General features: G+C 37.7%; 1 protein-coding gene across 1 annotated transcript; it reads left to right on the top strand.

The window, feature by feature from the left end:
* The first annotated feature begins 74 nt into the window (after window positions 1-74).
* Window positions 75-20,053, top strand: DIPK2A (divergent protein kinase domain 2A). Its single transcript, XM_054206428.1, has 3 exons — window positions 75-784; window positions 14,029-14,332; window positions 17,031-20,053. Exons 1-3 carry the CDS (start codon window positions 131-133, stop codon window positions 17,360-17,362), a joined length of 1,290 nt encoding a protein of 429 aa, XP_054062403.1. The 5' UTR covers window positions 75-130; the 3' UTR covers window positions 17,363-20,053.
* Window positions 20,054-21,618: the final 1,565 nt, after the last annotated feature.

The raw sequence follows: 21,618 nt of genomic DNA on the forward strand, positions 1-21,618 counted from the left end.
GAGCGGCGAGGCGGAGAGTTTATTGGTGCCGGAGCTGCGGCGCGGCCGGGGCGGGGAGCGAGCGCGGGGGGGGGGGGTGTGGGCGGCCGAGCCCGGCCCGGCCCGGTCCGGTCCGGCGCGGTGCGGGACGATGCTGCGCCTGGTGTCGCTGAAGTTGGGTCGGCTGTACCGCTACGTGAAGCTGGCGGTGCTGGGTAGCCTGGCGGCGGCGCTGGTGCTGAACACGCACTCGCTGCTGGCCTCGCTGCAGCGCAACGAGCTGTCGGAGCGGCGGTTCCTGCAGCTCAATAAGTGCCCGGCCTGCTGGGGCACCAGCTGGTGCCGCAAGTTCCTCAACGGGCAGCTGCGGCTGGAGAGCTGGGGCCGCCTGCGCCTCTTCGACTTCTTCAACGTCAAGAACGTCTACTTCGCCCGCTATGGGGAGCCCCGCGAGGGCAGCCGCCGCGTCGTCCTCAAGCGGCTGGGCTCGGCGCAGGAGCTGGCCGACATCGACACCAAGATCTGCCGCCGCGCCACCGGCAGGGGCCGCTGCGACCTCCTGCAGGCCCTGCACGCCACCGAGTTCGCCAGCCTCAACGGCGACGTGCGGCTCCTCACCCCCGACGCCGTGGAGGGCTGGTCGGACCTGGTGCACTGCCCCTCGCAGCGCCTGCTCGACCGCCTGGTCCGCCGCTACGCCGAGACCAAGGACTCGGGCAGCTTCCTGCTGCGCAACCTGAAGGACTCGGAGCGCATGCAGCTCCTCATCACCCTCGCCTTCAACCCGGAGCCGCTGGTGCTGCAGGTAAGCGCCACCCACGCCGCCCCCCGCCCCGCTCTCCTTGGTGCTGCGCGGCCGGGTAGGGGCGGCCCCGGCCGGGCAGGGGCCGACGGGCCCCTTGCTGGAAGCCTGGGCTCCGCCGAGCGGCCTCCGCGGCCCTTCCTCCCCCGCTGTCCCCTTTGCCGCCTGGTCCCCGTTGCCGCCGCGCCCGGGCGCAGGCAGCCGTGTCTCTGCCGGGGAGAGGGGGGCAGCTGGGCTCCGAAACGGCGGCGGAGCGCTGGGGTCCTCCTCGGGGTCCGTGCCCCAGCAGTGACTCCGATGTAAAGGTACCAGCTGGGTGGGCTGAGGAGGGGGTCCCCGATTCCCACTCCAGGCAGGAGGCGTTTCCTTGTCGCACTCAGTCTCACAGTTTTTAGTTCTTCCTCAAAGACTGTGCGTTTTCCTGATCTGTCTTCCTCCTCGGTGCTACCATGCCTTATGGCTTTAACTCCTTCTCCATCCATCCTTCTTGCTTTTCTCGTCTAGGCAGGGAGATTGCTTTTCTCTTCGGTATTGAAGGGTGAAAGCAAGCAGCTGTTCGGCTGGAAGCAAGGCGGGGTGATGCTTTCTGGTGGATTTATGCCTTTCTCACAGTTAAGTGTTAGGCTTTAATCCTGTGGCGTCTCCCATAATACATATATCCCTAGGCAGCTGTGGGAATCGGTGATTAGTTTCTTAGGGTCTAGTTTAATGGGTAGTGGGGTAGAGACTTTACAGTGATGCTGTTCTGCTTTCCTTGTCAAAAACTGATTCGGGTGCTACGTTGAGCTCTTATGTGAACTAAATCTAATTTTTATTTTTCTGTGGGTAAAAATGAGAAATAGGTATTTCGTAGCCTGAAAATGGAGTGACAAATAAGTGAACAGCATTCTCTTTCCAGCAGTTACTTATTCTGTATTCTTTAGTTAGGAGAACTGGTTATGTGCACAGACCAGAAATTTGTTCTTTAATGTCACGTACATTTATAGGTGAAAACTTTGTATATTCTGTGGCACCAGTCAGTTGCTTCCATTGCATGTCTGTTTACATTGGGAGCTTTGCATTTTGGCTCTTAACACTATCAAGAGAACTCCAAATACGCCTTTGTGTGCCAGTTTGGACTCGTAATTGTTTAGTCTAACTACTGAACTGTCCTTGCCTTTGTCTGGTGTATGATAAAAAGAATATTTGCAAATACGTTTCAAAGCATCACTGCACGATTATTGTTACAAACATTTGCTCTTTCTCTAGTCAGAGGCCAAGAAATATCTAATGCTTAAAAAGCAGTGCTGCAGGCTTTACCCTCCAGCACATTCACCTACTGAGGAATTTCTAGAGAATGCATTTATGAACTCTGCTTAATTAAAAATATGCTTTCGGTAGTATGTCTTCTGCCTTTCAGTCTCCCCATGTACAGCTCTTGGGTTTTGTTTTCAAAGTTTCCAGTCCGCTTCTCAGTGGGCTTAGGGTACGGTATGTCTCTTCCATTTTGATGTAAAGTTGGTCCTAAGCACAGTGGAAAAGGAAACTCCACTTAAGAAAATCAAAACTGCTTTGCTGAGTATATTTGGAAAATCTTTGAAAATTGATTTGTTTTGGCTGCATTTCATACAACTTAGAGTTTTCGTTTTGAACGCTGGTTCCAGCATACTGAGCAGAGACCTAGATGGCCAGAAAACAGCTCTGTATGTTTCTTCATAATTTGTGGGGGTAATGTATTCTTTGCAGACAAAGGGAATGGCACAGTTGCAGCATTTACTGTTGTGGTGTGGATCAAAGGCAGTGAGCAGCACTGGTTGATTTAAGAGCTTTGATTCCTGTCAGCATCTTGATAAGCTGTGGATGAGCCCTGAGGCTGTCAAGCAAATCTGTTGAAGAGATGAAAATCTTTGGATGTGAATTTAACAAGCACTTTGCTCGCCATTTATCTTAGCGAAGGTGCTGCTGAAAGCAGAGCAGGTCAAATTGGTGGGAAGTGAGGCAGCCGTTGCCACTCCAGAGTATGGTAAAGTTGTCACCTTTTACCAGATCAAAAGTGGTTTGCAGAGTCTTGTAAATTTCGATGAATAGGCATATCCTGGAAAATATTTCTGGGCAACTTCAGGCCAGCTTTGTGTGTTGAAACACTCTTCACGTATTCTCCAGAAGAAGTATTCATCAACTTTGTTAATGGGTACTGGAGGTTTGAATACCTTCCCTCAGTTGGGATGAAATATTTTAAATATGCAAATCTGAACGAACTCTTCTCATTTGCATAACATGTCACATTCTCAGCCTCTACCCAAGAAACATGTAGGGAATGGATAATTCTGTGTTGTGCAGCTATTGCAATGGCAAGATGCAAGGCAATCTTTATGAGAGATGAAGTTACTTTCCAGAAGTGATAACTGGCTCCTGAGAAGTTTGCTTTTATGTATACATGAGATATATAAAACATCTTATGGTATAGTTTCTGCAGTATTGACAAGGGCAGATATTGGCACAAGTATGAGACTTGTAGGCTTGTTCTAAAAATCAGTGGCTTCCAAGAAAGGAAACCTGCATGACATCATGTGAAGAATCAGATTTTAATTTAAAATAAATAAATAAATAAAAATGAGGCATTTAACTGATGCTGCTTATCACTGAACAGCACTGGAAAAGTACTGCTAGTTTTTGCCTTGAGCTTTTCATGAAACACTACTGTGGCTGTTTAAAAGCTGTCATGAATAGCAGTTTTGGTTTAGAAGCAGAGATGACTTCTAAATTCTTGGTGTTCAGTGTATTAAAGTTCTGTGTTATTTAATTAAGTTATAGGAGCAGCCAAAAAAAATTAGGCACTGAATTTAAAGCTTGATCTTTGTCTTATAGTAGAAAATTCACTTTAATCATCTACTAGAGCTAGCAGTTTGTGGATTATAAGACTTTTTATCAGAGATTGGGATTTTAGCTTGAAGCCTATTTGGAGTATGGATTATTCCTAAAGTGCTGTTGCTTACAAACCGCGTCTTGTCACAGCGGATTTACAGCTTTTGCCATAGGAAGTTTTCAGGTGGGGCTTTAACCCGTAGCATGGTACGCTTTTGTTACAAGTTTCCAAACAGTAGTAAACTAGCACAGTTTTGTATAGGTTACGTATTGTAATCCTTACTCAATATTTGTATTATTTATAGCTTTCTTGTTAACATTCTTTATCCACATTTGTTAAACAGTTGTGTAGGTGTACTCAATGAAGAATTCAGCCCCTTTGGCCATTTTATTTGATGAATCGAATGGAAGGACAGCTGCATTATTACGTGGTACAGTTTACGTCTTTTCTGGGTATTAAAATACTATTTTTACTTTTGTAGAACCTTGCTAAACTAGTCAGTACTTAAAATCTCTCACTTTTTTTATCTGCATTCACATTTGAATGAAACAACCTGTATGCGAGGGCTGAGGAAAGAATTTTTTAACTTGAAGTGTAAATGTTTAAGATTTACCTTCTGATAGGTTTTGGGTTTTTCCTTCCTCTTTCTAATAGTCCTTTCCCACAATAAAGGAAAACACATTTTAGTAAAGTACGTTCTGATCTGTAATCAAAATTTGATAGATCTAAAACAATATTTTATATAAACACTAACACTTCATTCAGACTAAAGCAAGAACAAAACTTGCTGCTGTTCCCTTCGACTCACTTAATGGAAACCAGAGTATTTTAACTAGGAATCACCTGGAGGATAGGATCCGTTCATGGCATCTGATTCATAATTCAATATGATGACTCTGTGTGTCAAACAATTGCAAAGATAGGTCGGCAAAAGTTGCCTTGTGAAGAAATAGCAAAATTTTAAAAATAAATTGGGTTACAGGCTGAGTGCAGTGTGAATATTCACTTCGTGCAGAATTCGTAGAACCAGCATGGATGCAAGTAGATTTATCCTCACTCTATGACTTTTTATAAACCACCCACCTTCTAGTTTGTCATTTAAAAATAACTGTAGCGGACAAACTGTCTTCATTTTTTTTAGCCATGATGTGCACTCAAATAATGGCTGTTATTCAACTTTATGAAGTAACATGATTAATTTTTATCTTCACTGGCAGACAGAACCATAAACTTACTGTTGTAGAACCAGAAATGTTTGCTGCCTATTGTTAGTTTCCATAGAGGCTAAGATTGTTGTTCATTCAGACTTTGACTCCTACAAAAATTCTTCCTTCCCCTTGATTCCCCCCCCATTCCTTCTAACAAGATTTTTTCCAAAATCAACGCAATTCAACAGAAAGATTTGGGGAAATAGTTAAGCTTTCTCTGGGTGTACCTCTTATTTTCCATAGAGCTCCTGCACTGATCTCTGTCAGCCTCCAGATTTCATACTTAGAGCCACTGTGACTGTCTCTTAACAGTTTTTGAGCTACTGTTGCTGTGCCACCGTAGCTGCCATGCTGTGAGCTACAGCCTGCGACCACACATTGTCCAACACATGGAGGCTTGTGGCAAAACTTTTTGTTTTGTACTTAAACATGAAAAAATCCTCCAAAACCAACAATACCCAAAGAACAGGGCAAAGTGGAGAATTCCTTGTTTTGGGAGTTGGGGAAACTACAGTATAAGTCACTATTGCTGAAAGAAGAAATTGTTTTCAGGTAAGAAAATTGTGTAGATAAGACAATTTTTTTTTTTCAGTAAAGTGGTTGTATTTCTCCTGAGATCTTATGGTTAGCTGTGAAAGACAGATTACTTCTGTCCCAGAGTAACTGAAACAGAGGTTCTATTACTTGTGGCAAAAGTCTAGAGCTGGTCTTGCAATACTCAGGCTTGCCTTTGTGCTGGCTATTGTATTGGTGTACAATACTGCCAGATGCACTATTAAAATGATAGTGCATTTGCTTTGTTTTCAAAGCAAACTTGAAGTTTCAAAGCAAACTTTGGCATTAAAATAGAAGTAAATAAAATGCTTGCAAGTAATGTGGTTGTTTTTTTCCAAACTGTCGAAGGTGTCTGTGAATTATATCCAGAGTGCATTAATGCTCGAGCTTTGTCTTGAGCTGTAGCTTTTAACAACCTGTTTAAAATGGACAGTCTTTAAAGAATGACGGCGAACATTGGTATCTTGTATGTAAAGTACAAGTCTCAAAGACTTTTATTTTTCTGACTCTAAGAAAAATTCCAATATCTATATGGAAAATAGCAGCATTTCTTCATTTTTTTAATAGATGGTGTAAATTTTTGCTCTTCTCTCAGATGGGTATTTAGCTTTCTCAATACTTAAGCGTAATGACTTTATACTTCTCACAACTTCTCATCATTGGTATTCCTTGTGGGGAAAAAAAAAACAACCACGAAAACCAACAGCTGTATCTCTATTCGTAGTATAATTACTCCACATGAACAGTCTGTTGCCGCATAACCTAAAATTATTCTGGTTTCTCTTCGTGTCATCATTGGGGTTTCTGTTGGGTTTTGTTACAGGAAGAACAATAATTGACATCTGGTAAACATCTATTAAAACATTAACTGTGATCTCTTTGAAACAATTTCTTGCGCTGAATTCACTCAGAGTAGCAATTTAGCCAAATGTTTCACAGAATTATTCTGCTGATCCATACATAACTCAGTAAGAAGTAAAGGGGCAACTTTTCTTGCCTGGGATTTCGTTTTTCTTTTTTTATCATTCACACTGTTTTAGTCATAGGCTATTTTCTGTAGTTCTATTCTAAATACATTGGTAGAATGCCATCCAGTTTTAATACTTGGTGCCTTTTAAACTTTCTTCATTACTCAGTTTGGTGTTTCCAGCACGTAATTGCTATGCTAAATACCATGTAGTGGATGCAAGGCAGTTATCTGCACTACCTGATGTGTCCTCTAGTGGACTTGTATTATTTAAGTCGTAGCTCACAGAGATACTGGCATTTTGACATACTAAGTTGTATTTAGTGTGTCATATTTTAAAATTTTGGATATTTTCCTCTGATCTTTATGAAAAAGTTAAAATGTAGTTGTTTGAGATCAGTTGTTAATAGTTATGTTACCTCCATTTTCTTTTGAGGCTTTTTAATCAAAAATTTATTATCTGCAATTTTATATGTTATTCCATTTTAAAGATTCACTATAGTCTGCTGCAGACAATTATAAATCATGACTTCCTGCTCCCTTCAAATTACTCCCAGTTGCAGTTGGATTATATTTTTTTGTTTTTTCTTTTTGCAGTTAACATAAACTGCACTTAAGGAACGTCCAGTGCTACTTTATGGGTAAATGGATTTTTTTTTCTTTTTAGGTCTTAACTTTTCTTAAAATTCATTTTTACACAAATCAGTTGACTGACAGTTGTAGAAAAGATAATTCAGCAAGCAAGGGATTTAAATTTCAGATGTTAAAGTGAGGCTTTAGTCTTTCGTGATTTCTGTTTTACATACTTTTAAGTATTGCGGAGAAAGGAGATTAATTTCTTTTCCATCCCTGAAGTTCCATTGTGCACATTTTAAAAAATAAAAATTACTGTTTTGTTAAATTAAAATTGAATTGCCTTGTGTTACAAGAATATTCCACTGATTTGATTATATTGAAAATTGAAGAGTTATTTTTTGCAGTGACATGTAATATGTATATATTAGGCCAGAACTGGCTTGTACTTGTCCCGTTACCATGTTTAATTATGCTTCTTAAATGATCAAAACTATTTTCATCCTTCTTTCTGGTGAAACTTTCGAAAAGTGATGACATGTAAGTAAAGTTATAGGAATGTTTTAGAACAGTGTAGAAATTCTTCAAGTTATTGTGGGGCAATCGAGAGGCTGCTGTGAAATCACTATACAGTCTTAAATAGAAATCCTTGTGATAAATTGTAACTCTGAGCAGTTTTCAGTAACACAAAAACAAGTGTGTTACCCCACATTCCAAACCTTGAACTACCAATGTTGTCCATTTACTTCTGGTATGTCTGATGTAGAGGGGGAGCTGTATTTTACTTCCTTGAATTAAGTAATTGAGGCTTTCTTTTAGTCTCTCCAATTTTGCAAATTAACTTTCATAAATAAGAGTGGGCCATCTCTGCGAGGACTTCTTCATAGTGATATGTTCCAATACCGAGAAGTAGATAGTGATCATTTTCATCTGTAGCAAATTTAATCTGAACCAACTTTTATGAACTACAAACTGATTTGAACAGGTAACAACCAATGCAACATTAAATTTTCTACACGATGGTTCTTGCCTTTACTCATTATTCATTAATTTGTTTGGAGAAATGACATGTATCTGCTAACATTGCGAAATATAACTTCTACAGTTCAAGCGTTCAACTTAATCATTGAGGAATTTCTAATTCTGAGTGGGTTTATATTTAGAGTTGTCTGTGTATTTTTGTCCTGCAGTGTGTCAATTAAGCCTTTTGTTGGCATGAATTGCTTGTAGTAACCAGTTAAAATGTAACAAAACTGAACAGAAGTCAAATAAATGAAATAAAAATAGTTTTAATGGAAATACTAATATTTGGAATATTCAATGAAATCCACCCTTTACTCTGTGTGTGTAGGCTATATATATATATATATATATGCGCTTCTGTGGGAGTTTTAGTCGAATGTCAAATGATTTGGCATATAGTTGAGAACAAAAGTTTTTTCATTATACTCAACAGCATTCGCAAATACATTTGAATACATACCTTCTAGAATTCAGATCAGTTCCTGACAAAAGAAGGCATCTGTGTTTAGACTGTGCTTTTTAACCTCCTTTGATCTGAAAAGTTTCAGATCAAGTCTGCTCTCCAGGTCTGCGTGGTTGCAGAGCTTTACTTATTTGCCTTGGTGACTAATACAAGTGCTACTCCTGTTTACACTGTAGAATCAACAGTACTCTGTGAGAGCAAACTAATTTTTTTCTTTCTGAGGAAGGGCATATTATTCAAATTCCACTTGCCCTGCCAGTTTGTGCCTGGGCAAACGCAATTTAGTAGGATGATTTTAACAAAGGTGTCACAAAGACTGTAATTTTGCCATGAAGGTCTTCAGGATCGTAAGGAATAGGAAGAGAAGTCCCCACTCTGTTTTGCTTTTTAATTTTGTCATATTTAGGTGTAAGTCTTTGGTTGGTTGGTCTGTCTTTTTAGATGAAACTCACTTTATACAAAAATTGGTAGTGACATGTAGCATCTTCTATAGTAGTTTTGAAAATGAAAAGCATATTTTTTTTAATGGTACAGTGAAATTGTAGCTCAAAGATGCAGTTGTTACTTAAACTGTTTTGGCTTTTTTTGGACTTGATTATTAGGATGAATTACATGCTTGATTATGATAAACTAATATTCTTTTAAATGTTTAATTCAAAGGAGATTTGTGTTATTGCAGACTACAAAAGGCCTTATCAGCTTCAGGCTGGTGAGTCTTTACTGCATGATCTAATTCACAGCTCTGAACATTCGAAAACAGTGGCAGATTTGTATATCTTCTCCTGTTTAGACAGGTGGAAGTGAGGAAGACAAATTCACTGATACTGTGTTTTATGCTTCAGTGAAATGATAAATTCACCCTATTAATTCTCAATATTTATTCCAAGACTACAGTGTATTTTTTTAAAAAGACATAAATGCAGTATTATTCTTTCAGGAACAAAGTGCCCTTTGTCCCTTTGACAGGGTTGGCTTAGGTTTTTAAGCCTTGCTTAGAGAGGTATCTTGTAACTACACTAATTAGAGCAACTAAAATATTTTTTTGATGTGTGTGTCACTGGGAATGGAGGTAGCAGAAGTTTTTGTCATATTTACTGTTTTCCATCTTTCCGTTAGAAATTATACATATTTCTCTGTGAATAGAGAAAGATAATAACTTTAATGAGGGACAAACTCACTAAGCTACCTGTTTGTAATTTTTCGTATGCATTACTATATTTTAAAACACTTCTAAAAGCTTAATTGTCTGTGGTTTCCATGGCATTTGTGTGTGTATTCACAGATGAAATGTGAGTGGGTGCATGAGGACTGCAGTTTCTTTTGTCAGATGGCTGTTTCTGGTTTTGAACAGGAGCTTAGTTTTTATCTTAATTGTCAAATGCACATTTTTCAGTCTTAGAATAGCATATTCAAGTACAAAATTATCTAATTAAATATTTATATTACCAATAATTAGAGAATCAAAATAAAAAATATGTTATGCATCACTCTACAGAAATCTGAGATTTTTGACAGCTATTTATTAAGCCTTTTGTTTCTAAATGCAAGTTGTTAATGGAAAACATGTTTAATGACCATAAAAATGTGTTCATGTCTTATTGGCTTTCAAAATTTTAATACATGAAGAAAAAAAATCCTCATTTTAAGTTAGCTGCAATTTCATATAGAAAAATGCTTTCGAAATAGAATAGGGCAAAAAGTTACAAATCTGTGCTTGCAAAGACAACAGATTTGCACTTCAATTAATATTCTTGTCAAACTCACTGAGTGAATATAAAACTGCTGAATGAGGCACTTGTACATATTTTTATCCCCTTCTTCGGCTACTGACTTGGGTAATGAAGTGTAGATGCGGCTGTTACATGCCAGTTGGAAGGGAGCCAAAACAGAGATGTTGTTTGTACATGTGCAGATGTTGGCAGGATTCCCTGCACTCCTGTTGTCAAAAGATCTTTTTATTGCCTCAGAGTTATAAATATATCTGTGTTACAGTATGGCATGCAGATACTTTGCTAGTAATGTTTGGGATGTTCACTTCTTAATAAACCAAGCTGCCTCTGGAATTTCTTGTGTGAAATGAAATTCAGTGTACACAATGCAGGTAGCATAATAGATGCGTTTTGAAGATCAGTGTACCATTGTGACTAACGCTGTACTTTCAAAATCAGTTTAATCCATTACACAAATCCCTGCTGCTGCTGGAAAGGAAAGGCCCTCTTAGCTCCTTTCCTCTCTTCTGCACCTGGCTGTTCAGGCCTTCTCCCTTCCTTGTGTCAGTACTAGCAAGATGTGGTGATGTGATGAGCTGGATCAGGCTACTGATCCAACTGAACACCAGCCCAGCAAGTACCAGCTGAATTGCTTTCCTAGTGGCATGATGGAGGGGATTGAAATGAGTGTGCTTGATGGGTTGGGAGGGATGGACACCTTTGCTTCCAATGGTAGCACGGTCTTTGCTAGCTTCAACTGTTTGTGGCTAAATTTGTATTTGGAAAGGGAAGTAAAGGTCTAAGCAGAGCAGGACTGGAATATAGGAAAGCAGAGGGGTGGAAAAGGAGTGGGGTGGTCCAAAGTCATGCTTAAATAAAAATATTTAGGCATATTTGCTGTAGCAATTGAATTGATTATATTGCATTGAGTGCTGATAAAATGCAGCAATACCAAAATGTTATGCACATTTTGGTGTAATCAGTTAAACCTGTGTTTATCAGAAAATGTAATCAGGTAAATCAGGTACATTTTCTCCAATTTAAGGTATAAATTTGGGTTTATAAGATAGGAGTAAAGTAGACGTGCATGGGTACAGGACTGATAGGTACACATATCCGGGCTTTCCCAATGGTAAGCTGTATGGCTTTTTCCTGATAGGTACTGGTAGGCAGTATTTTGAATTTTCCCATATGCCCCTTGATCCCACTCACTGTAATGAAAAATTTTTCTTGCCCAGAGTTCTCTGGACGTTATGCCTTAGCACCAACTCCTGCTTGCTTCTTTTTGAGTGAAATGGCATGTTCCTTTGTGAATAACTGATTTCATTTGATGGACAACAGCCATTTGCTTATTGGTTTGTTTTGATCCCGGACTGAATACAGTAATGATAAATGTGCATGAAATCTCATTTTGGTGGCATTTATTGATGCCACAGGCATGAGTTTTCATTGTATTGGCCTGTTTGTAGGATAAGTAAGGAAGACTGAATTAGCACACACTTCATTTGTTGGAAGGTTATTTTGCTAACCACAAAACAAGCAAAAAAACCCCAGCCAACTTCTTAACTGTGGAATGTATCACTTGACTTTGCCCTTTACTAGTGGAAATTTGCCTGTACTTACCACCTTCATAAATTGCTGTGAAGCCTACTGATAAAAAACCTGAAGACTGGATAATGTCATTCTTATTGCATAGTAGATTCAGTTAGTGAGAGAGATTTAGTTCTGCTCAATTATATGGTATCACAGTTTGAAAATATCATACTGGTCTCAAAACCATCAAATTAGTTCTGTATTATCCTCAGGTTTTTTCAGTATCACATTCACCTCTGGGTAGATCAGGTCATCAAAATACAGTGGAAATCCAGACACTTAGGCACCCCAAAAACTTTGAACCTATTCTGTAATGAATATGGGTTTGATGTCCTTTTGAACAACCAAGAAAGGTTCTTCGTTGCAATGGTGAACACAGTTATTCCCCCTAATATTGTCTTCTACACTTGCCATGTTAGAGGTTAGCTTAATGGCTTTTGCCATAAAGATGGCAAACTTTGTCAACACTATATATTAATTATGATTTTTAATTTCTTTACATATACAATATAGACAAGATTTGCTATGTAGAAACTTTGAAGCGTCCTTGAAAATTCCATAGAGGACATCTTGAGCCAGAATAGTCTGGGATGGATGCTCAGCTTGCAGTAAGATCCAGTTATCAAATATTGTTAACACATAAACAAATGGATATTTTTACTATCTCAAAGCTATATTTAAAATATTAAATAATTTTAAAACTGTAGATGAACAAATTGCAATGTTCTTAAGTGTTCCAAGCAAGAACCGCTGGAAGCTAGGTACAAGTTAACCTGCTACTCAGCCTTCATTTTAGATACAGGCTCAATTAGGGCCTCTACAAGATTTTATTAAATGCTTTAATTATATCAAACAAAAAGTGTTTTAATGACCGTTAAGTCATGCCGTTTTAACAAAAGCCAGTTAAATGTGAAAGTGGACACTTTTCATTTGGAAAGGCTCGTCTTCTTGATGAGAGTAGCTAGATAACATTAAACAGCGTGTCCTAACATCATAAGGCCTGTACTCAGAATGGAAATCTTAAAATGGTAATTGTGTATGCTCTGATGCTACCTTCTGTTAAGTATTTTATGGTTCTGGTAATAATACTTGCCTTAAGCTTTTCTGTTCTTAACTTTATCAAAATAAAAATTTAGTAAAGACTACCCTTATGCTGGAGGATTAAGCATTTCAGGTTCTTCCCTAGAAGTACATTGATTCCTTCTTATTTGACAGGTATATATTTGGAATAAGATACATAAACAATCCTTGCTTGACATTAGGAAGCTAGGAAGGGCTTTGCGTCACTTAGCATAGAACTTGGCAAGGACCATCGTTCCAGAGCAGAAACTTCGATCCTGAATCTTCTCTCTCTGTCTTAAAGCCTTTAGAAAGATGGAAATGAGCGTGCTCTGGGTAGGTGAACTGGTTTGCAGGGCTGGAGACCCCCAAAGTGAGAGCCATACGGAGCTTTAGAGTGATGTTCTCCGCTATCAGTGGCACAGAAATGGAAATGAATGCCCAAACCTTTTCTTTACCTTTTTTTTGGGGGTGGTTGGGGGAGTGGTGGTGGTGGGTGGTGGAGGAATTATTGCCTGGTCCATCAATAATAACTGTTTCTTTTTCCTAGTCACCTCTGTCTTACTTTTGATAAAAATGTTATGCAGCTGCGTGTAATAAACACACAGGGTATGTATGTAGCAATTACTCAAGAGGTAGATTGTTAAGGAGTACTAGAGGCATAAGAAACCTTAAGCTTGCTTTTATACCTTAATCTGTTCTGTAATCCTTTCTATGAGAGATTTTCAAGTGAGAGGATCCTCAAAGGAATCCAGTCAGCTGGGAAGAATGTGAAGGGGTGGTGGTGGAGAGAAGGAGGTGTCACTTTTTAAAGCTTTTCCCTTTAGGTTATTAAAAAAATCAGTTTTAATTAAAAATATCAGATGCATAACTATCTTGGTGGGAAGTATACTTGCATTAGTACAACAGATGTGTATAAAACACCAATAGAAAAATATAGTTTGTGGAATTGTGCATGTGTATGTGACAATACATATATATGTGTGCATATATAGTATGTGGAAAGCAAGATAAGGGTTGTATATTATTTCAGGACCTCCAGTTCTTTCTCTTTAGTAGTCCAGCAGGGCCTCTTGCTCACATAAACATATTTTGTGTTGTTTTTTCTTTCCCTTCAAAACTTAAAAGTATGTGGAAATGTAGCATTGATCGGTATTTATAGATGTCTCTTCTAATTTTTAGTGAACAGCCTTTTAAAATCTAAGGTGTTTTGTATTAATTAAAATTTTAAAAAAAATCTTTTTATATACAGAGTTTTCCATCTGATGAGGGTTGGCCGTTCGCAAAATACTTAGGAGCATGCGGAAGAATGGTGGCTGTCAATTACGTTGGAGAAGAGCTGTGGAGTTACTTTAATGCACCATGGGAGAAACGAGTGGATCTGGCCTGGCAATTAATGGAAATAGCTGAGCAGCTGACAAATAATGACTTTGAATTTGCACTCTACCTCCTTGACGTCAGCTTTGACAACTTTGCAGTTGGACCGAGAGATGGGAAAGTTATCATTGTAGATGCAGAAAATGTTCTGGTAGCAGACAAAAGGTTAATCAGACAGAGTAAGTGTCTTCTTTCTCTCCCTTCCCCTCATCCCATGTCTCTTGCTTCTTTCTCTGCAAATGCAATATTTAAAGTATGTGTAGTTGCTAAATACCCATTTTGTTGGCTTTATAACTAGACTACTAATTAAAAAAACAATTAGCTTTCTTCCGCAATTAGACTACTAATTAACTTGACCAATTTTCAATTTTACGAAGCATTGAGTTTACCTGAACTTGATTTACATACACTTTTAATCTCTTTAATCTTGCTTAAATGGAGTGGTGCGGGTGGAAAGGAGGGGTTTGGATGTTGGATGGGTTTGTACAGATGGATGGACAGATAGACAGATGGGCTGGCTGACCGACTTGTCTACCTTAGCTCAGAGAGGGAGCTTCCTTTCATCTTTTCCAGACATCTGTAAGGATGGTAGTCTTGATATTTTATTTTCTGTGAGTGACAAGACAGTCTTCCTGCTCGCTTTCGCCTTAGTTACATACCCTGCCTCTGGCTCAGTTGTTCAGGTTGGTGCTTTTTAATAACGTAACCAGAGCAATGGGTAATTTTAATGCTGTTTCCAAATGGGAATAGTGAAAATTCATTCATCTCTCTGTCAACTGTAAAAGATCAGAGCAGTGGCAGCAGGAGAGATGTTTGACAAAGTGGCATTACATGGGTTTATATTCTTTTTGAGCTTATAAGGAAAACTTTACAGACCTAAGGACTAGAGACATTGAACATGAAACCCTAGATTCTGCAGAAGTTCATGGCAATAGGCCAAGTGATTCCAGTTTGCTTTGGATGAGTGGATTTTTTTAAGCTTTGCAAATAGACTTCATATGCTGTGCTGCTGAATTAACTTTAAGACTATATTTTCTATCTACACACTTTTCTACAATGAAGTATGTTTTTGGGGTTTGGGGTTTTTTTGGTGGTGTGGGTTAGTTTGTTTTGGTTTTGTTTTTTTTTTTCTTGTATTAGATTTATTATACATCCTCAAGGATCTTAGAGTAAAATTATCTGAGCCTACCAAGAAAACCCTGGCTATCCAGTACACTTATTTCAGTACTTACAGGCCACACAAATAAACTTCATTTTTCTTTTTTTTTTTTTTTTTTTTTTTTTTTTTTCATTTTTCCACCCTCTTAAAATAATACTACTTAAGACTTTGACTTTTGGAGCATGTCCGAATTGCTCAGTCACAAAGATTACCAAGTGAACTCTGAAAAAGTTGATGTGTACATGGAATAGGAGCAAGTAGCATCTTGCAGAAGCTCAATGCCGGAAGTGTCACACTTATATCTGTTGTCTATAATTCTCAGAGTAATTTGGATCTAACTAGGATTTTGCTGCATGATTTGTAATCTAACGATTAATCAAGAACAGAGAAAACAAATTAGGACACAAGAAAGTTCTCAGTCTTTGTATAAACTTGACATTTAATACTGATTTCATTTATCTCCTGGAAAGTTTCATTAAGCAATCTCTGTCTAGAGTGATTAACATGCCTGTTTAGATATTTGAATATGTACATTCTGTCCACTTGCACTGTACAGTAATAACTAATTGTACCCTATGTGGGATATCATAGTTGAGTTTGCTGAAGTCCTTTTTTCCCATTCTCCTTTGCTAGCTTCTTTTCCATGTTGAGTTTGCTGTTCATTGTACAAATTTTACATCATGTTTTTATAGTTTTAGCAGTCATCCTTCTGTACGCTTTTTTTCTAGTCTGGCTTGCAGTGCACCGTGAATTAGTAGACCAATAGTCAGCTTAGAGACTACCAAACACAGATAAATTTTTCTTTGTACATCACAGTGCTAGAGGAGATCTGCAAAACTATGAGGCTCCTTGATGAGGACCTCTTCTCAGAGCTGTCAGTAATCTAGAAACTTAAGGTGAAAGTTTTCTAACAAAAAGTAGTAAGAACTCAGGAGACCTCACACTTGGTAATCTTTTGCGTATTGTCGTATAAGGTATTTTCTGTAAATCAGGTTTTAAGTTAAAGAAAGCTTTGTGACAAGGCCACTAGTTACACCTTCAAATTTTGATAACTCTTTATAAAGAAGGGTTTATACATGTGTGTAAATGCCATTTTTTTTGTTGAATTTTTTATTTTTTCAAAGATTATATGTAACGCATCTGCTTTTTTTTACACACTTCTTAGTTACTACCATGTCTGAAGTAAGAGGTTGGATGTTTCAGAAGTTTATGGCAATTACTTTGTGATGTTTTTTTAATTTTTTTTGTAGACCGCTTGACCGCTTAGTGTTAGTTCCCAGGGTAACTGGAGAAACCCAGTCTATGTTGCTAAAATAAATCATGTTGCTTGTTTGTTTTTCTCTCAATTTCAGCTATGAATCATTCTCTTATACTTGTTTGTACTACATTTTTTCCTCTGGGTATGTGTGTGAATGTAGATTTCATGTGTTCAGTGTGCTGTTGTTTTTGCTTCCCTCTCCTTGCTGTCTATTTTACCCTCTTTCTTTCTTTCCCTTATTTTTTTGTATTGCCAGGACCATTTCAGCAGAAGGGTATATGAAACTGTCAGATGCAATCTTAGACTAAAACGTTGAAGAGTTCATCTAAACGAAGTTGGTTTATAGCTTAAATATTTCCAGTTTGCTGTGTATTGATCTTCTGATTGTATTCAGGCACACATATGTTCTTTCCTCCTCTCTCTCACTTTTTTTTTTTTACTGTCTCCTTATATTTCACAGATAAACCTGAAAACTGGGATGTATGGTATGAAAGCAAATTTGATGACTGTGATAAAGAAGCTTGTCTGTCCTTCTCAAAAGAGATTCTTTGTGCTCGTGTCACTGTGGACCACAATTATTATGCTATTTGTCAGAACCTTTTATCAAGACATGCCACATGGCGTGGCACTTCTGGAGGACTACTTCATGACCCCCCAGCTGAAATTGCCAAAGATGGCCGACTTGAGGCCTTGCTGGATGAGTGTGCCAACCCAAAGAAGCGATACGGTAGATTCCAAGCTGCAAAAGAACTGCGGGAATACCTTGCACAACTGAGTAACAATGTGAGGTAGTCCACAGTGAAAATTTCTTGCAACACTGGCTAAAACACTATTGCAAAGACACATAGAAAATGAAGTTTTGAACTTGTGTATTAAAAAGAGAAAATAATAAAAAACCCTAGTTATCAGTTTTCTAAATACCATAAAAATATAATTTTATGGTGTTATAATGTTCCTTTGCAAACAGACAAGGTACTTACTGAATTAAAACTTGAGCTACTATTGACTCTCCTCCCTAAATATTTAAAAGGGAGTAGGTCAAAAAAGACTGTGATAGCTAATTGACAGCTTGTGTGTCAAAGGGTACTTTACATAAAACTGCATTAGTGTCACAGTTTTGTGAAGCTGATGTTCTTACTTGGAAAGTCAAGTTAGACTGATGGCCTGTTTTAAAGGCCTTTTTTTTGGACATCGTTGTCTCATTTTTGTGTTGTTTAAACACCTTGAAGTGGCATTTACATCCAGGTAAATCTAGCTGTCTGCATTGTTTCAAATTTAACAGGCTTACATGTTAATGATGTGCAGTACATTCCTACTGTGAGTGCAGGATTCCCACGTTTACTGTCTAATTTTAGGGGGTTTTACACTGTATTTTACTATGCTTAGACATTGTGTATTATTTTTTTTTTTAAGATCATCATAAACTCTAATGTCATTTGAACTACCATTCATTTGATGTCTTTTGCAGTTCTGCTATTGGAAATATCACTTAATGTAATTATTGTACAAAACTTTTACCCTTCATGCCAGTATATACACATGGCTGCTTAGCAGGAAATCATGGTATGAGCAAACTCTTACTTTTAACAGAGAAAATTTGAGAATTGGAGACACACTACAATTAAATGATCTGTATTAATTTAAATTGGGGATAGAAGCTCGACTAAAAGTAAAAATTCACTAGTACAGTGTAGTTAAGCATAAACCAAAGAAAATGGTTTTGTTTATTAGTTTCTAAACAAATACTAAAGAAAAAATGCTATACTGTAATGAAGCTAATAATTCTCAAAATTCACATTTCAGTGGTCCTTGGTTACTTTTTGAAGAACTTCTAAAACTATGTGCTTATGCTAGAAAAAAACCCCTAATTTGAATAATAATGTCTAGAAAATTAGCAGTTTATTTTACATCATTCCCATTCTGTTGAATTCATTGTAATGGAGTTTACTGAATACTCATCTTTTGGTTTACTGGCTAAATTGATAAAGCTCTATTCGTTCTAAACACCTTTTCTTGAACTAAGTTGGACCATTCCCAGTGCAGTTAAAATTGACTTGTTGAGGTTTTTTTAAATTTGGAGTTTTTCTGATAAATTACAGTTTATATAAAAACCTCAGTTACTGCTTCAAAGCTTGCTCTTTTTTTTATTATTATTATTTTTTTACAACTACTATTATACTATAATGCTTCATTTTCCTGAAGTCTTATTCATAAAAAGATACTCTTAGAAAATGTATGCATATTGCTTCTTGTAACAGTAATGAAGGAAACTAATATTTCTTAAATATATGTATACAACAATATTTCGCACAAGCTAAAAAGAATTCTGAGCAAGGTAGTATGTTCTATTTTCAAGAGCAAAGTTAGTACGCCTCTCATACGGCATCAGAAGACTGATGGAAATTGTTGCTTTACCAAACTGCTGCAAGCGCAAAGTGAGGAAAATGGCAAACTCACTGATCGGCCCTTCTTTCTCAAAGCTCAAAAAGTGGAGCTGTGTAATTTCTTAGATGACAAAATTAAGGATATTTCAGAATTCGAAATTCTCGCTTTAAATCATCTTTGCCTAAGTAGTCCTAATTTGCTCCCAGTCCCTTGTCTCATTTTCTGAAGTTAGAATGCCCAATGCAGCTTTTAATTTTCATTTCTCCCCTCTCCTCATTTGAAAATGGTTTTACTTGCTTGCTCTGGCGCAAGCTGTCAGAGAAGGTTCGTGTTGGTTTTCATCATAAAATCTTATTTGACGAAAATAGACTAACCCTCAGACTAGGTAATGCTACCCTACCATAAAAGCCTCGACTTCTCACTAAAGTTGATTTTTAAACATCTACTGCATTTCCCAATGAGCGAGTGGAGTATGCTTGTTGAAGTTATAAAAGAAACAAACACTGCCAGTTCTGGTTACTACTCGAGGCAGTTCAGTAACTGTCATAATGTCCTATCAGATTTGGGTGGGGGTTTATCTCCCCCAGAAGTAAGTTACTAAAGCCGATTATAAAAGGAATTTGGAACTTTAAAAAAAACACAAACACTACAGGGAAAACATTGTGGAGAGCAATAAATCTTGTTCCATTTGCACCTATCAGATATTTATTGTACAATAACAATTTATATTTTTAGTCATTGCCCATTATTATTGATGAAGACAGTGAAATATTTTTGAATGAGATGTTTGGGGTTTGTATGTGCATTACAATTGTCCTTTTGTACTGTAAGTTACTGTTTGATTGGAATATTTTATCAAAACTGTCTCCCTGTGCCTTTATATTACAAGAAAGTTGTTTCTGCAACTTCTAATGATATTAATAAAGAATACTTTAAGAACCTCATCTCAGATATTCATTTTCAGATCAGTAAGTCTTTTAAGATTGACTTCGTCTAGGATGCATTAAAATATGCATAGAAATAGTTTTTGTAGTGTTGGAGAACGCACCATCGTCAAAAGTGACATGTAGGAACTTTTTTTTCCCCTCCTGTCTAGTAGACTGCTTGATCCAAAGTATGAGTGTTCTGTCAGGAATCTTTTTGTTTTAGAGATTATCGTAAGTGGGACTCATTTTAAAAAAAACTCGATCAAGCCATGTCTTTCTGTTGCATTAACTGAAAGAAAATATTTTCACATTAAGCAAGTTGATAGCTTCTCTCGTTATTGTTTGAGAAATTTATTTTTTCTTGTATTGAGAGTCACTTATATTGCTAGTATCACTGTGTCTTACGTACAAGATTGTAGCAGTTAATGTAATAGTAATACATTATGAGTTTTTGGTGTTTCTCCTTTACTCTGGATTTTTCAGTGAGCATTTGAAACTAAGTCCTGCAGTTATACTGGAGAGTATATTCCTTTCTGACTTTCTGAGCCTGTGTAAATAATAGGAACAACTTGTCTCAAAAACACTTGGATTTTTCTATTTTTTTTTTTTTTGTTGCATTCCTACTGCCTGAACATATGTCTCCAGGATCTGCAAACATGCAGATTGAAACTTGTAAACTTTCCAGTGTGCCTCAGATGTCAAGATCATTACGATCTTAAAAAGAAACTAACATGAATAACTGCTGCATCTTTTCTTTCAACGTTTTCCAGAGTATAGTATAGTCTGATCCTGGTTGCCGTGAACTTCAAGACATGGTGTATCTGGTACTTGCTTATCAGGTACTTTTTCATGGTGGGATATTTTTTTATGAGACGCTTCAGACATGTTTAATTTTGCATGCTACTGTGACTTACCACAAAGACTAGGTTAAATGTGATTTTCTTTACATTTATTAGAGTTGAATCCTTGGCTACCCTTAAAAGGCACTAAAATGTTTTGGTTCCCTACAGTCAGTCTAATCTTTTTGTAGAAACTAGCAATGGTGCTTTCATGGATTCCTGTTTTTCCATATGATGTCTGAATTCAGTACTGACTTCTAAGCTCGTTTGTTAGTTATGTTGTTTGAAACCTGTGATTTGGAGATTAGGATAGATTGGACTGTGAAACCTCTGTAAAAGGCATGTCTAGTGAGTATCAGAGAAATGCTCCATTAGGGAAGTGTATTTCTCAATTTGAAGATTTGGTGTACCGCCTGCTTAAACCTCTTGGTTTCTTTCTATCTCACAGTCTTCCCAAGCCTTTAAAAATCCAGTCCATCAAATGGAGACTTCACTACTGTTGATTTCAATGACTTTTTTTTGGTTGAAGTTGCAATATACAGACCTGCTAATTTAATTGATAGCCTTCATCTGACTAGTTCGCTCATTATGAGCATCACTATTATTTCTACTTTAAATGTCTGCTGGTTTTCGTTTTCTGTTTCCTTACTTTCAGATCATGTTCAAATATGTACAACTAGTTTAAATAGACCTTTGTCTTCTCCTAGTTTCATTTTATGGTGTTTTAAAGGAATTTTTCCTATGATGATTTGCCATTTTTTTAATGTGACTCTCCAGATCTGACAAGTGTCGGTTTCCCTGGGGAACGTCTAAGCATCAGATTCCTTTTATATTTCATACTGAGTTTTATGAACACATTTCACTATTCTTGCAGGCAAAAGTCTTTGTTGGTCAGCCT

This window comes from Rissa tridactyla, chromosome 6 (assembly GCF_028500815.1).
Source record: "Rissa tridactyla isolate bRisTri1 chromosome 6, bRisTri1.patW.cur.20221130, whole genome shotgun sequence".
NCBI lineage: Eukaryota > Metazoa > Chordata > Aves > Charadriiformes > Laridae > Rissa > Rissa tridactyla.

Bases quoted from the DNA above. Each gene is read 5' to 3' on its own strand.
- DIPK2A (XM_054206428.1), top strand. From the start codon at position 131: ATGCTGCGCCTGGTGTCGCTGAAGTTGGGTCGGCTGTACCGCTACGTG. The intron at 785-14,028 runs GTAAGCGCCACC...TTTTATATACAG, and splicing joins CGGAGCCGCTGGTGCTGCAG to AGTTTTCCATCTGATGAGGG. The intron at 14,333-17,030 runs GTAAGTGTCTTC...TATATTTCACAG, and splicing joins CAAAAGGTTAATCAGACAGA to ATAAACCTGAAAACTGGGAT.